The following is a 16,161-nucleotide window of genomic DNA, read 5'->3' as shown; positions in this document are numbered from 1 at the left end:
TATCAACCTTCATACCAAACGCAGCCTGCCTACCAGGCTCCGTATGGGACCCAGCAGTCATCTGGCTACCAGCCACCCCAGGGGCAAAATCAGTATGCTCCTTATCAAAATTATCAGCAACCACAGGTCACCCCTTATCAAAATTATCAATATGGCCAACCTGTCGGGCAAGCTGCTAATACATGGGGAGCTGGGGGGCAGACACAGGGACAGCCGTCCGCATATGGCCAGAATCCATACGGACAAAACTCCTACGGACAAACTCCCTATGGACCAGGTCCATCGGGACAAAATTCCTACGCGCCAGGTCCTTTTGGGCCGGGCCCGTCCGGACAAAGTTCGTGGGGGCAACCCCAATCTGGGTGGAACCCTAATGTCGCCTCGAATCCGCAGCCACAGATGTCCTTCAACCCGCAGCTACCATTTTTGGCAACGTTGGAACTACCTGATGTGTCCAAGTTAACAAATGACCCTATTTTGCATAATCCATATTGGCCACCGGTTCCAACCAAAATACCAGGTGACTGTCCAAAGTTCGACGGCAAAGCCGGAGAGGATCCTCAGGCCCATGTAATGACTTATCACCTTTGGTGCTCATCTAACTCATGGCTTGATGATTCTATCCGACTTCGCCTCTTCCAGAGGACTCTCACTGGTTCAGCTGCTAAATGGTACATCGAACTCAATCGCGGCATGTTTTCAGATTTTAACTCGTTGGCTATGGCCTTTTTAACTCATTTTCAGTTACCCATTCGGTACGAGACTGGGACTCATCTGCTCACGTCTCTAAAACAGGACACGGCGACGCACATCTCCGATCATATACATGAATGGAGAAGGCGCCGTCGCTTGATTAAATTTTGGATCCCTGATCAACTCCTGACCGACTGGTTTACCACGTCCTTTGTCCCTAAAATTGCCAAAGATATCGCAATGGGGGCGTGTGTAACTGAGGAGCAAGCAATCGCGCGAGCTCAATACCTGGACTTAGTGTATTCTCAGTCAGGTACTTTGTATGAGTATTTGCCAGATGCCCCGAGGCCCGACAACCCAAAGCTCCACCAAAGCCTTCTGTTGATGGAGTTATCGGTTCCGTAAATTCATCATCTAAGAAATCGACCGCGAATCCTGGGAAGCAGAAACAAAATGCCTCTAACGAGAATGCTTCTCAGAGCCAATCTATTCCTGGGAATACCTCCGAGGTAAATGCCGTTCAATCCACCGCGGCAGACAAATCCTCGAAAGGCAAAAAGAAAGGAAAGGCCAAAGAAAAATCTGGACAGCCCAAGCAGAACCCTCCTAAACCTCCTTCCGAGGAAGGAGCCAAACGGAAGCCTAAGTATCCTTGTCTCATTTGCGAGGAGGATCACTACACCAAGGATTGCCCCAGGCGGTCCGAGGTTAGTCGGCTTTTGAAAGGTGCTCCAGGGTCCCCTGCCGTGCTTAAAGAGCCTTTCCCGTCCCAGCAGACGCATCAGGTGGCAGATCCCTCTCAATCCTCTTCCTCGTTCGGTTCTCAAGTGTTCATGGCTGGAACCATCCCCATCCATGTCACGACTCGAGCGAAAGATTATCCATCTTCAGCCGGGAAAGAGCCGGAGGTTCCCTCCAGCGCTCCTCCGTCCAGTTCTGGTCCCCTTCACATTGAACGGCCCAGCACCGAGACGATCCCCCGACCCCCTCCCAAAGGTGTACTCAGGAAGTCATCTTATAACCCCAATGCTCGTGCTGCACAGCATTATAGCATTGTCGAGGACTTAGCTCAGGCTCCGTCTGCTATGTCCGCATTAGAAGTCCTCCAGAGCTGCCCCTCCCAGAGGAAGTCCCTGCTATCAGCGATTGGTGGCATAGACCCGGCAGATTCGGATTTAATCTCTTTTGATCTCGAGGGTTTTACGCAGAGATTGCCTCACCAGGTGGCCTTCCTTATACAGGTTCTCATCAATGGCAAAACGATCCATCGTACGGTCATTGATGAAGGTGCCTCAACCTGCATCATGTCGGTTGCTTGTTGGAAGGCTATTGGTTCCCCTGCTCTGAGCCAGTCTCCTACCACCCTAGAGGCTTTCGATGGAAGAGAATCTCGTCCATATGGTATCCTCCCGCGATTGCCTATCTCTTTAGAAGGGAAAACGGTAGAAGTCGAGGTTGAAGTCGTTGACGCTAATCTCACTTACAACCTCCTCCTTGGACGAAGCTGGACATATGCCATGCACGCCGTGGCTTCCTCTTTGTTCCGTGTCGTTCGTTTTCCCCATCAAGGGAAAATCGTCACAGTGGACCAGCTTTCCTTTTTCGCTTCCTCTTCTGAAGGGAATGTGCCTTTCGTAGAGCATACCTCCAAATCGCTAGTGAGTGTGGGTGCTGGATTATTTAAAGATCCCTCCCTGATGGGAGTCTTTCCCCTCCCACCTCCAAATCTCGCCTCCGTTAACATGATCGCAGTGCGTTCCGATCCATGGGTGCTCCCTCCTTTGAATCAGGAAGACTCTTGGGGCGAGATGATGCCGTTGAGTCCCGCCGAGCTCAACTACATCGAGATAGTCGCTGCATCGGCTCCACCTCCTGAACCTGCTTTTCCAAGCAGTGTTCCCGATTCATATGACCGCTTCCCTTGGTTGGGAGAAGAGGCCACTTCGGATCCCCTGAAGGAATCATTTCCCTCCGACGAGGCTATCATTGAGACTATGTCTCCCGAAGAGCTCCCTTGGTCAGATTACCACCATCGCTCTTCGTTTCTCCCTCCTCATTCGGAAATGGCCACATGTCTCGAGCGGTTTGCTTCATGTGTCCCATCTATCCCTCTCCAAACGCCTGTTCAGTTGTATCAAGTGTCTTCGGAAGGAAACATGGGTAACATTACGCAAACTCTGGCTATCGACATCTCTGTCAAAACAGGGGTTGTCGAAAATATTTATATTGGAGTCACATGCACTCCTGAGGAAATTCAACTTTATACCGATTTATTTCGTGAATTCCGTGACGTTTTCGCATGGTCTTACGAGGAAATGCCCGGCATTGACCCCAGTATCGTGGAGCACGAAATCCCTACTTATCCCGGCGCTAAGCCTGTTCGTCAGCGTTTACGCCCTGTGCACCCTCAAAAGGCTGCAGCCATCAAGGCCGAAGTCGAAAAACTCCTTCGAGCTGGTTTCATCTATGCCATTCCTCTCACGGAATGGGTATCTAATATAGTCCCTGTGAATAAAAAACAGGGTACTATTCGGGTTTGTGTTGACTATCGCGACATCAATCGCGCCTGTCCAAAAGATAACTTTCCTACGCCTTTTATTGATCAGCTTATCGACGATTGCGCAGGAAGCGAAATTTATTCATTTATGGACGGCTTCTCTGGTTACAACCAGATCAACATAGCCCCCGCAGACCAGCACAAGACTGCTTTCATTTGTCCTTGGGGCACCTTCGCTTACAAGAAGCTACCTTTCGGTCTCAAAAATGCCGGTGCCACTTTCCAGCGTGCGATGTCGTATGCTTTTCACGATATCCGACACATCGTACAGCCTTACCTGGATGACCTACCAGCTCATTCAGCTAAACGTCAAGACCATCCATCTCATTTACGCGAAATCTTTCTCCGCTGTCGACACTACCGTATTCGACTCAATCCGCATAAGTGTGTCTTCTGCGTAGAATCTGGCCGACTGCTCGGGTTTATCGTCTCCCGGGAAGGTATCCGTCTGGACCCCCTTAAGGTCGAGGCCATTTTGAATCTTCCTCCCCCTGCCTCTCTACAGCAGCTACAGAGCTTGCAGGGGAAAGCCAATTTTCTCAGACGATTCATCCCAAATTATGCCGAGGTGGCTAAGGGTTTCACGCGATTATTGAAGCGAGACACGCCCTTTGGCTGGGACGCTATCGCTCAACAATCTTTTGAGCGTCTTAAAGACCTTCTGGTCTCAGCTCCGCTCCTAAGACCTCCAAATTACCACCGTGACTACACCCTTTATTTGGCCGCCGCCGATACCACCATCGGCATGGTTTTAGTGCAAGACGACGATGATGGCACCGAGCATGTTGTATATTATCTTAGCCGCAACCTTCTGGATACGGAAACTCGCTATGCATACGTCGAGAAGTTGGCATTGGCAGCTGTCTGTGCCGTCCAACGTTTCCGTCATTACATCCTGTTGCGCACGACGACCGTGATCTCTGATTGCAACCCCATGACCTATATTTTGTCACGTCAGTTGCTGGGGGGCAAATACTCAAAGTGGATCGTAATCCTCCAAGAGTTCGACTTGGAATTCACTGCAGCCAAGTCTAAGAAATCGCTGGTCTTCGCCGAACTGCTCTGCTCCTTACCATCTCAGTCTACACCATCTCGTTCAGAGGAGCATATTCCGGATGAAACGCTATTTCTCATCAGCACTCTCGACCCGTGGTACGGGGACATTATCGTATATTTACAAACGTCTTCGTTTCGTCCCAACACATCGAAAGATGCTCGACGACGAATTCGTCACCAAGCTCAACCATATCGTATCTTGGGCGATACCCTGTACCGCCTCGGCGTCGATTCTGTTCTTCGCCGATGCTTAACTCTCGAGGAGGCTGAGCGAGTCTTGAATGACTGCCACTCCGGCGCTTGTGGCGGCCATATGTCCGGATATGCTACCGCTCAGAAGATCCTCCGTGCTGGTTATTTCTGGCCTTCCATCTTCAAGGATTGCATCCTTGTCGTACGTGCATGTCACGAGTGCCAGGTTTACCACCAGAAGATGCGTGCACCTGTTGCACCACTGCACCCTGTCGTAACCGTAGGTCCATTTGCAAAATGGGGCATCGATTATACGTCCTGTAACCCTCGTTCGGCCGGGGGGCATGGGTACATTATCGTTGCTGTGGATTATTTCACCAAGTGGGCCGAAGCGATGCCTACATTAAACGAAGACGGTCATACAGCGGCGCAGTTTGTATTCAACCATATTATCACTCGTTTCGGAGTCCCTCAGGCTATTGTTACAGATCACGGAAAGCATTTCCGAAATCATATGATGACGGAATTAACGACCCAGCTAGGCTTGCGCCAAGATAGTTCGTCACCGTACTATCCTCAATCGAACGGTCAAGTCGAAGCCGTGAACAAAGTTTTGATCACCATGCTTCAACGCACCGTCAATACACACAAGTCGAACTGGCATCTTATGCTTTTCCCAGCCTTGTGGGCCTACCGGACTTCTGTGAAGGATGCCACCGGTTTCACCCCGTTTCAATTGGTCTATGGACTGGAGGCTACCCTTCCCGTCGAATGCGAGATTCCTTCATTAAAATTAGCTGTCGAGTTGCTTCCCAACACCACTCCGGTGGAGGAACGGCTTCTTTACCTAGAACGGTTAGACGAGACTCGTCGTTTGGCTTCTCTGGCTATCGAAGCACAGAAGAAGAGAGTCAAGGCTCACTTCGACCAGAATATTCATCCTCGTTCCTTTGTTGAGGGAGACTTAGTACTGCTCTACGATCAAGCTAAGGATAAGCTGGGGGCAGGAAAACTCGAATCCATGTGGTTAGGTCCCTACATCGTGAAAAGAGTTTTACAAAAGGGCGCATATGAGTTGATTGATTATGAAGGAAATCCTCTTGACAAGCCCCGCAACGGGCTGTACCTGAAGAAATATTATGCATAACTTCGCGCACTCACTTTGTATATACGTGTGTTTTGTGTGTTGTGCATGTTTTCGTTTTTGCCTTGGTGTGAAAGCGTGTTTGCCTCTTATTGTGTTTTCTCCTTCTTGTGCAGATGTCTAGTGCACCTTATGTTGGTTTCGCTGATGGCGCCTGCCGTAGTACTTGCAATTTGTCATCTGCCGCGTGGGTGATCTATGATCCTCACGGAGAATTGTTAGACCTTCAGGGTGTCTGCCTAGGTCGTACCACTAACAACGTTGCCGAATACAGCGCTGTAATTGAATTACTTGCCGAAGCGGTTGACCTCGGCATCCGAGAATTAGTGGTGAACCTGGACTCCCAGCTGGTCGTCCATCAACTTAACGGGCGATATTCCGTCAGAGACCAACGCATACTAAGGTTGTACCTACGTGTAAGATTGTTGGAACGGAACTTTGATTATATTACATATCAGCATATTCCGAGACGATTAAACACATTGACTGATGCATTGGCAAATCATGTGTTAGACAGACATTTGCGGAACAGATAACATCATGCAAGAAGACATAGAAAGCATAATAGAGTAAAGCATATGTAAATAAATCATTTCAAGCATAGTTTGCATATGTGTGCTTTTAAGCTTGCATTAAAAAAATATAAATTCATGGGTCATGTGTCGTGCAAATTCATACATAAGATCACAGTTGTACTGAACAATTGCATAACATAAACAAAACATCATCACATGTAACAATGATCCATCCAAAAACCGGTATGTATATATATATATATATATCGTGTGGCGCACTAAGGCGCTCAAAAATAAGTGTATATGTCCAAAATATCAGTACGTCTGAGTCATGTGTCTCAAAGTAACAGTGGAAATAAAGCCTAGGCGACTATTCGGCTGGATGATGCTCTCTGTAGTACACAGCTGCCCGTGCTACCCGCCTCAGAAGACGGTGCACCCTGGGTTCCACCCCCACTGTATGGATCTGATGCTGTAAGGGGACCTCTTCGACCCCCTGGTAGTCAGGCACTCCCTCCAGCAACCCCTCAAGGTTGCGAGCCACAGTCTCTGATGTGTCAACCCCTGGAGGGACTAAGGCCAAAGCCCCGGCCCCCTGTCCTTCTCTCCGTGCCGTGGCAGCCAGGCCAATCGGTCTAGTGGGCCCCACATCTGCATACCATGACATTTATTAAGACATGTACATAAAAAAATTCCAAAACATTACAAAACTCAAAAAAGTCAAGTGTTATACCTGCATCATCCCACTGTTCACCTGGGGGCAGCACCATATCAGGGTCATTGCGGAAATCCATACCCGCGTATGGCCAGTCCTCCACGAAGACAACCTGCTGATCTAGCCAGTCCCGGAAGAATGTCCCCCAGGCATGTGGCCGGCCGCCACCCCCGCGTGGCATGATGCGAGCCCATCGTGTGGCCCTCGTCTCCCGAGGATCCCTAGGAGCATCCACGGCCATCGTCTGCAGCCGCATGGCTGGCACTCGCTCTAGAATGAGCGGGACTAAGATAGACCCGTAGCCGAACTGTTTCGTCTCCCCGCGACGACAGTTGCTCAGCTGCCTCTTCATGTTGTTGGTCACTGCTGTGCACCAATCAAACACTGTAGGCTCAAGGCAATCAAGAGCTAGCATGAAGTGGGTCTTTGAAGCCTCGTGGTTGGCCATGCTTCCCGCCGCCCGGGTCACCATGAACAGGATGGTGCGAAGGACTATGTTTCCCACTGTGGGGATTGCTACTTTCCCACTCCTCGTCTTCTCAGCCTCCGGGCATACTCGAGCCATGAGATCATCTAGAGGACCGCCGCCAGGTCGCTGTCCCTCTATGATGGGCCACGCACCCCGGCGTGACAACCCAGTCAAAAAGAAGATATCCATGTGGTCAAATTCGATATCCTGGCCCCGGATAGTGAATTTCATATCCACCGGGTTCCATGCCCTGATCAGTAGCTCGAGAAGATCATGCTGAGCTCTTAGGCGAGGTGTGAGGAAAAATTTCATAAAACCGCAAGCCCGCATGGCATTGCAGCAATCCACATTGGCCCAAGCAGCAATATCTTCGACATCGTGCACTCTTTCCTGCCATTGGAAAGCCATTACGTCCTGCACAAACCATGAAAAGAAATTAGAAGTGCTGGCATAGGATTTTTCACGTTCAAAATTGAAACAAAAAATCTTTTCCGCGCCAGCGCGGCTGTTTTTATGGCGACCCTTCGTTATTTTTCGAGGTCAGCGCGGAAGAACACGGGTTTTCCGCGCTGACCCGAAGTTGGTCACGTTTTGTCCTATTTCGGCCAGCGCGGACCCGCGTGGGATATCCGCGCTGACCGAGAGCGCATCCATGCACCAAGAATTCGCCCGATTGGGCAAATTCAACCGTTAAAATCCTACCAAAAACAACCAAAATGCAGGGCAAGGGAACGAGAACCTACCTGGAAGAAGCGGTTCGAGAAATGGTGTCCGTACGGGCTGGAAATCACTCCGTCAACTTTCGGGCTTCTCCACGTCCTTCACGTCCCAAAATAGTAAAATGGTAAAAATGACTTATTACTCCCCCTATTTATAGTAAAAACTCATGAATTGTCATATTTTTTGGGTTTTTTGCCATTTTTAACCATGAATTTAGCCCTGAATTTGTTAAATGCATGTTTCAATATGTTTTTTTACACATATCGAATGGATTTATGCGGGTAGTGCTCTTGTGCAGGTTCGAATAAAAGGTGAAAATCATCATGGTCCTGAAATCACTTGGTCCCAACAATGTCGTCTTTGAGCTCTTTTCCGACATAAAACAAGAAAAGATGGCCGAGCCTCCTTTCAGCTCGTTAAAGGGAACGAGAGGCGGTCATTTTAAGCTCTTTTTCGGACCGTGTAACTTAAAAAGATTGCCGGGTGTTTGTCGTTTCACACTCGTTATGGGCCCTAAAACGACGTGTTTTCGACCGCTTTTTGCTTTTTCGGGTCAAAAGCACTATTTACGAAAAGTACTCCTCGATCGTAATGGTCGGGCGGTTCTTTCGAGCATTGTTTTATACTTTTTCGGGCTCGAGAGACACAACTGTACGAAAAAGGACCCCCCTGGAGTCTTCTTTTCTGCTGTCTTTTCAGGCTCTCTAAACAAGAAAAGACGCCGAGTTTTTCCTTTGTCAGGCTCGTTAAACACTTGATGACATCGGGTATTGTCGAAATGACACTCTTCGAGCATATGCTATCCCCGTCAAGCTTGTCATCCAAAAATAACCGGGGTACCTGCCAGAAATGGTGGGGAAAATGGAACTGTAATCATAGTCGTGTCGGCAGTATGTCGCTCTTGAACATGGCACTTTTCTGCTTCGTGTCTGGGTGGGACCATCTCATCTTGTTTTTCACTGGCCTCCGTGGGTTTGGGTTATCTTATTCGACCTCTCATCTGCCCATTGCCATTATTACTATACCCTCTGCTCATTTGATGTCAAATACTGCCAAACCCGCTACAGTGCCGCCGATATGTTCAAGAGAAGTTGACCTCTGCAATAATACAACCTCATCTGCTATCTCACACAAATCATTTTTTCCTCTGTCTCGCGTCGATGATGTGGGAATCATTATGGCCCACCTTCGATCAAGGTCACTTCCTGTCGACTTCAGCTCATTATCCGGGAAGGTGACTTAGAGACTCCCTTCAGGTGCCTTAGAGCCTACATGCCCTAATGGCAGGTTCTTCGTGTTCGACGCGAGGTTTACATCATTGGCTTCCGATCGAATGATTCCGTGGGTGTTCGACACCAGCTCATTGATTCACATGCCGCGGATTGTACCTATAGTACCTTGAGGGCCATTGTCATTATTGGTGGTACCTCTCGCGTCTGTTAACAGTTTTCATCATTGACTGGTAATCAGACGATGTTCATGCATGTTCGACTTCAACCCATGTATTCACATGCTTGAACTTGTACTTTGTTCGGATCGGGACGGAGCGCAAGACCCTGGATCCTTGTCTGTTTATGGTCCAGGTTGCGATTTTGTGGATGATCATTACATGACTCATTGATGGATGGCTGCGCCCATACCTGAGTCTTCATGGATGGCTGCGACCATACCTTATCATTATTATGGTCTCTTTAGCTGGGTGGCTGCGTCCATTCCACAGACCTTTTCGCATGTCTTTTGGATGGCTGCGCCCATGCCTCGACTGCATGTACTTGATTAGAGATATTTCGGTCCTTCCTGGTGATGTTCCAGTTCGGCGTGTGTTATAAAGCATTTCACCCCTCCCACTCTCTCGGTCTTCATGCTTTAGGGGGCATCTGTTACACAGTAATTTGTCACTGCCTTCCTGTCAGTCACCCTGCTGTGCCAATCACTAAGCTTCATGCCTTCTGAACTGGCCCAAAAAACCCATTCTCCTAAAGTTTTATTCACCAGCGCGTCTGTTTGCAAAATACCCGCGATGACTGGCGCTCCATAGTGTATCCCGCGCGCTGCCAGCTCGGAAGGACATCACTTTTCCGCGCTGGTCGCCAGCGCGCCTTTCCCGTGTTCTTCCGCGCTGACATGACTGTTCTAGTTATGTGGACGCGGCGACATCGCGCCAGTTTCCTCATAATCCGCGCTGATCCAGTTTGGGCGAATTTGTTCAAACAACCAGCCTTCCAGATAACTCCAGGTTTGGTTGTTAGCTTTGTGAATGTCGACTCCCTTCTATGGCATGTCTGTTCGACCCTTTGCAACCATTTCCCTCAAGGATAAGCTCATCCTTCCACCCTTTTAGGAGGCTCCTTCTCCTATATAAACTCTCACCATTACCATGAGCAGCTAGTTAGACTTAGCTTGGAATAGCTTGGATTGTACAGAGCTTGTAGTGCTCAGATTGCTGCTATAGGTTTGGTGTGCTAGGTGTGGAAGTGATTGATTGCTTAGGGAAGGTTGTTTTGTGCGATTTGTGTGAGAGAGAGATTTGTTTGTCTCGGGAGAATCATCCTCAAAGGTGAATGCTTGAGATACATGCTGACTGGCCCCTCCTGAGAAGGTTACCGACGTCAGAACATTTGGTTGTACTCTTCTCTATTCTGATTAATAATAGATGACTGCTATTATTGTTCCATTCTCATTTGTCTATGCAATGGTTAAATGTGAATTACATCTTTTCTGACTGATGTATGGTTGCTTTTACTAGATTTCACGCTTGTGTTTGTTTCCCCTTCGTGTGTGCAGGTATCTATTCGCAGGGATCGCGGAGGATTGTGACCAGCCGAAGCGGAGGAGCGAAGGCAACATCTCTTCGTCAAACGACAGCGCAGGAATCCAAGTAGGTGCTCTTTACCTCTTGTTTTAATTGTAATTAGGAACATGCGTAGCAGCATTGTGTGATTGTTGCTAGACCCCTGCTGGGCTAGTAGGGATCGCCTCTATCCCTAGAGGGGATTTACCTCTCCAACAATGACTTGATCTATAAATCTGATAATCTGAGTATAACTGATGTATGAATAAGTGAAAAGGATAAATTATCGTTTATAGATCTGTACGCAGGTTCAGTGAAGAAAAGGTGCGTATACACGCTGGTTTTGTAATTCAAGATAGCGTATATGCAGGTTGGCCTTACTTTATCAGCGTATGCACGTAGGTTGTACACATTGAAGTAGCGTACGTCTCTTGAAATATGTTTTAGCTACTTTTGTTTATTGCTGCAGTGTTCTAGGTTCAGAATTGGTGTTTGGTTACTGTTACTACTTTCTGGGTATAGCATTCAGAGAAGTGACTATTTGATTCAGTTTTGTTTGGTGCAAACGAGATTGGTTATCACCCCAAGGAACTCTCCTAGGTTGTATATCAGAGATGCTCGGGAACATTACAAACTCAACAAAAAGTTGGATAAATTGGTGGATGAATGAAACAAATGCTGCATATTCAAGCCAAATAACCACTCCTACTATGCTTAACCCCAAACATGGGTGAACACCCCCAGAATACAAGGCTTTTAACCACCAATTACTCACAGTTTTAGAGACAATGTGATGATGGAGAACACTGATCACACCAGCAGATGCACAGGACCCTGTGATGGCCAGCTGCAACCAGTTTAAAGGTCTGTAAATCTGTTTTCTAATACATAGACAGGATGACAGCTCTCTGGCATTAAAACAACAGAAACCTGCAAACAAATTCAATGATGCATGCTAGATCCTAACACAGAGGTGGGATGACAGCCCCTCTAATGCTAAAAATTAACAGCACATGAAATAATGCAAAACAGGCACAGCCTGGAACAAAGAAGAAGAAGTGGAAAGTGAGCAATCAACAGCAAAAGAAGCTTGTATTAGCTGGAAATGAAGACCAGAAGCTGCAGGTCTCATAATAGTTACAGTCTCCAGAAGTTGAAGTTTACACCAAAATTACATTCATTAACCTCATTACATCTTTTTTCTCAGTATATATAGAGTTTGCATACAAAATTGCTCTGCAAACCCATGCGTGGAAGGGTCATAACTGACCACCAACCACATTTACACACAGATCTCGGTCGCTGATACAGTTTGATTGCTTTTTAATGAACAAAATGGCCTTTTTGCTGCTCTAGTGTACTCCTTGAACAGGTGGAATGTTTCATGAGTAAATGTCCATAACTGTTGAATGCATTCAACTTCTCGAGGCAATAATTTCTCGTCCTTGACTATGTTTTTGTTTAAATGAGGTAGTTGATGAATTAATGCACAGATTGCTAGATCGCGGTCTCCTTCCTCCTTCGGGCGCATAGAACAGGCCCAAATACCATGTTGAAGTTTTCCATTAAATCAAAACCTAGAAGAATTAGTAAAAATCCAAACCTATAACATTACCTTGAGTTGGTGGTTATTCCCATGTTCATAGGGTGGTGGTTAGTCTACATGATCAATTCCCAGAGGTGCGGAAATTAGTCCAAAAATTCTAAGGTAAAATTGTTGGTCAAGCTTGAGAGTAATTGGTTTGGGTTAGTTATTTTGAGTGCCTTGGAAAAATTTCCTTCACCTAGATGGCATCATAGGCTAGCTTTGGGGTGGGTACATTAGAGGATTTCCTGTAGTTGGGTGAAAAATTGCTCACTAGCAGCAACTTCTTTAGACTAACATTTTCAAAAGATAAGTGTTCCACTCTATGTTGAATTCATTATTAAATTATGTAGTTAAGATACATATTTTTTATTATTAAATTGGAGTAGAATTCATGGTTAAATGATGTTGCATGACCATCCTTACTATAATAGTTGAATGCATGTCATTGTAGATGTCTATTGAACTTAGAGTTTATTCGCTCATATTTATGTCATGCATTTGAATTACTTATTGCATTCAAGTCTTACACATGCATGATGGTTGCATAGATAGGCTTCATGCCTTTGTAATTCACACTACTCTTGCATAATTGCATTTGAATTTTTGGTTATGCCCTTTGGCATTGTGTGTTGCATTTGATATGGATGGCATGTGCCAAATCTAGTGTGAAATGATTTTTTGTGTTGGGAATAGATGACACTAGTGTTGAGTCTAGGCCCTTGTATTTAAAGTATTGAATTTGAATGGCAGTGGATATGGCCCTTTGGTTGTTTGTTTCGAAGGGTTCCTTAAATTCAAGATGACTAGATTCTATTAAACTCAAAGTATTTCTTCAAGTGGGCTGAAAATCCCCTTTTGTTTTACTTCAAGATGATATTTTGAAGTACTCCAATCAAATACTTCTTCGAAAGAATCCCAATAACCTTGTTTCTATTTGGTTAATGTGCTTTCGAAAACACTCAATAGTTCATCAAGGACTTTCAAAATATGAGGGGTTGACCTTTTAAAGAGACCCAATATTTCATCAAGGACTTTCAAATGTTGTGAGGTTGATCTTTCAAAGATACCCAATAATTCATGGAAGACTTTAAAAAGAGATGAATTTGATCTTTCGAAGAGTCCTAATGTTCATTGAGGAATTTCAAAAGGTGTTCTTTTGAATAGGCTTGATGATCTATAAAATGGATCCTTCAAAAGTGGCTAATGGCCATCCTTTCGGCCACTTTTAAAAGACCCCAATGGAATTGCCATCAAGGAAATCATTCAAAAAAGAGGATATCTTTCAAATAAGGTCAATGACCTGTGCTTGTGCATCGAGCACATCTTTATGAAGGGCCCAATGAGACCATTCAAAAGCACCCAATGTTGATTTTTGGGTAGCATCAGATGTGCTCTAGCTCCAAAATTCTATGGAGGGGCTAAAACACATGAGATCTCCAAGGCCTAAAAATCATCTGGTGAAATTCCACCCGAATTGCATTTTATTAAAATAATTAATATTTTTAATGGGGTTCCTAAGTCTAAACTTCGGAAAATTAAAATATTAATGGGTATTAATGAAAATATGGGTGAGAAGCTTCTAAGAGATGAGGATCAAATCTAATTTAATCTTAGCCGTTGATTAGAGATTAGATCACGACCATTGATATCTTAACAGGAAAAGTATAAATGAAGACTTGAGTCATTTGGAGACACACCAGGCAAATACTCAGTAACCCGAGGGAAATCGATTCTCAAGAAGTAAGAATTCGATTTCAGAGGGAGAGTTGCAGGATGAAGGAAGAGAAGGGTATCAGCATCAGTCAGAGACTGAGGAGGAGGCGACGTAGTGCATCAAAGGTTCAACGCAGAGAGGCAGCGTAGCAAGGGACGCAGTCCTCATGCAGAGGTGATGCAATGGAGGCTGGAGGGTCTCTTAGGTGTCAGAATTTCTCCAAATGGTGGAGGAAAATTATCTCAGGTGTTTTCGCAAATGTTTCTCTATGTTCTGCAAATCATTCCTTTTAAAGAGATTGTTGCTGAAGAATAATAAATAAACCCACATCTGCTACACCGGTTTTCCCATATTGGGTTTTCCCGGGGACTATTGTCCAAAAACAATTGTGTTGACGTGATTGATTCTTGTGCTTGTATTTCACTATTCTTTTCTCTATGCTATTATGTGACAACTCCAGTAGAATTTACTTTGATGTTTACTGAAGGGTTTTGTAAATAACTTATTGTGGAAAATAAGTAGGAGAAATAAATTAGTTACTGCAGTAGAATTTCATGTTAGAAATTATCACACCCAATAGGATAGTTGAAAAAGGGCCCAAAATTCCCTACATGTGTGCATGTTTTAAAAGGAGTCAATAGATTGTTCGAATGTGGCCAACGGATATGAAGGTGTTCTTTCAAATGAATCAAGGTAAGGTCATTCAGAGGGGGGAATGAATTAGTGGAACCCCAAAAGGGTTAAGCCAAAGCCAATGAAAAGGGGAAAAAAGAAGGTGCACCCCTCTTCATCAAAAACTACAAAGGGCTTGGGTATGTGACAAAAAAACCTCCCAAAATGGATAAGCATGCTTCAAAATGGTCACTATAAAATTTTTCCTATCTTTTGGTAATTCATGAATAGAAAAAAACTAGAGTAATGAACTAGCAACACCCATTTTTGGTGTAAAACCTATTTTAGTGATTTCGAGCCATGAAACTTCTAGTGTATGTTCAAGCATTAAATTGTCATTTATGGGTCAAAATTGTTTATGTGAAGTTCATAGCCCTCCAACATTGTTTTTGTCATTAAAGTATTTCCAATTGTTTAACAACAATATGTATGTGGAAGTTATCCTTCCAATGTTGTTCCACTCGTCAAGATATTTCCAACCATTTAATAATAATATGTATGTGGAAATTGTCTCCCACATGTTGACCTGGGCTTTAACCACCACAATGCCAACTAAATACCACGTCAACACCCATTATTCACAAATGTGGAGCTATTAATGTGTGGACATTCAAGAATATTGTAGGGGGTTCAAAACCCTAACCTTCAACATGATTTGACACATGCAAAAACCTTGACCCTGGCCCTAGATGGCTATTGGGCATGCTAAACAACACTCTACTAGGAAAGAAAGGGGTTGTGTTGCTACTATATTAGTTCTTTGTTCCATAATTGAGCAAAGCAAAAGAGTGGAATATTATGAGAACAAAGGAAGTAGAAATCCCTAAAGCCACAATTCAAGGCACAATGTCTATTGCAACTCCATAGTGAATCCATCTTCTTTGTGTTTGCATTTAACCTATGTGAAAAAATGAGCAAGGCACAGTGCTTAATTTCTCACTAGGTTTTCTGATATTGGTTTTCCCAAGGTACATTTTGTGTTCATTCTGTGAATGATGTGGTACTTATTATTGTAGCATTATTCTTAGTTTATTTCAGCTTTTCAATTCCTATGCATGTAAAATTTAATTTTATTCATTATTAAACATTGCACAATAGAGTATAATGGTACCTAAATTTTCTCACTAACTTGTAAGATCTATTGTAATGAACTATCCAATAGAATATCCACTACATTTTACATATCAAAAATATTTGGGAGTTGGCTTATTGTGCAAAAGGAAAGAATGGGGTGAAAAGAAAACTGGTCAAGAAAACCAAATTCACTTTAGATGGTGTTGTGGAGAGATACAAAACTCAATCACTAGTTTAAGGGCTTCTCACAGGAAGGTGTTG

At 45.0% G+C, this 16,161-nt stretch overlaps 1 protein-coding gene across 1 annotated transcript; it reads right to left on the bottom strand.

Moving 5' to 3' along the window:
• Positions 1-6,463: 6,463 nt before the first annotated feature.
• LOC149175270 (uncharacterized) lies at positions 6,464-8,073 on the bottom strand. Its single transcript, XM_089422796.1, has 2 exons — positions 6,891-8,073; positions 6,464-6,808 (listed from the first exon to the last, which is right to left on the bottom strand). Exons 1-2 carry the CDS (start codon positions 7,747-7,749, stop codon positions 6,528-6,530), a joined length of 1,140 nt encoding a protein of 379 aa, XP_089278922.1. The 5' UTR covers positions 7,750-8,073; the 3' UTR covers positions 6,464-6,527.
• Between the last annotated feature and the right edge of the window lie 8,088 nt (positions 8,074-16,161).

Source organism: Pinus tabuliformis, chromosome 4_1, assembly GCF_031772625.1.
Source record: "Pinus tabuliformis cultivar Carrire ecotype Pingquan chromosome 4_1, CPIR1, whole genome shotgun sequence".
In the NCBI taxonomy this organism is placed as follows: Eukaryota; Viridiplantae; Streptophyta; class Pinopsida; order Pinales; family Pinaceae; genus Pinus; species Pinus tabuliformis.
This window is presented reverse-complemented; position numbering and strand designations above follow the sequence as displayed.

Excerpts from the sequence above, each read along its gene's own strand:
- LOC149175270 (XM_089422796.1), bottom strand. The coding sequence starts at position 7,749 with ATGGCTTTCCAATGGCAGGAAAGAGTGCACGATGTCGAAGATATTGCT. Across the intron at positions 6,809-6,890 it reads TGAACAGTGGGATGATGCAG|ATGTGGGGCCCACTAGACCG; the intron begins GTATAACACTTG and ends CATGGTATGCAG.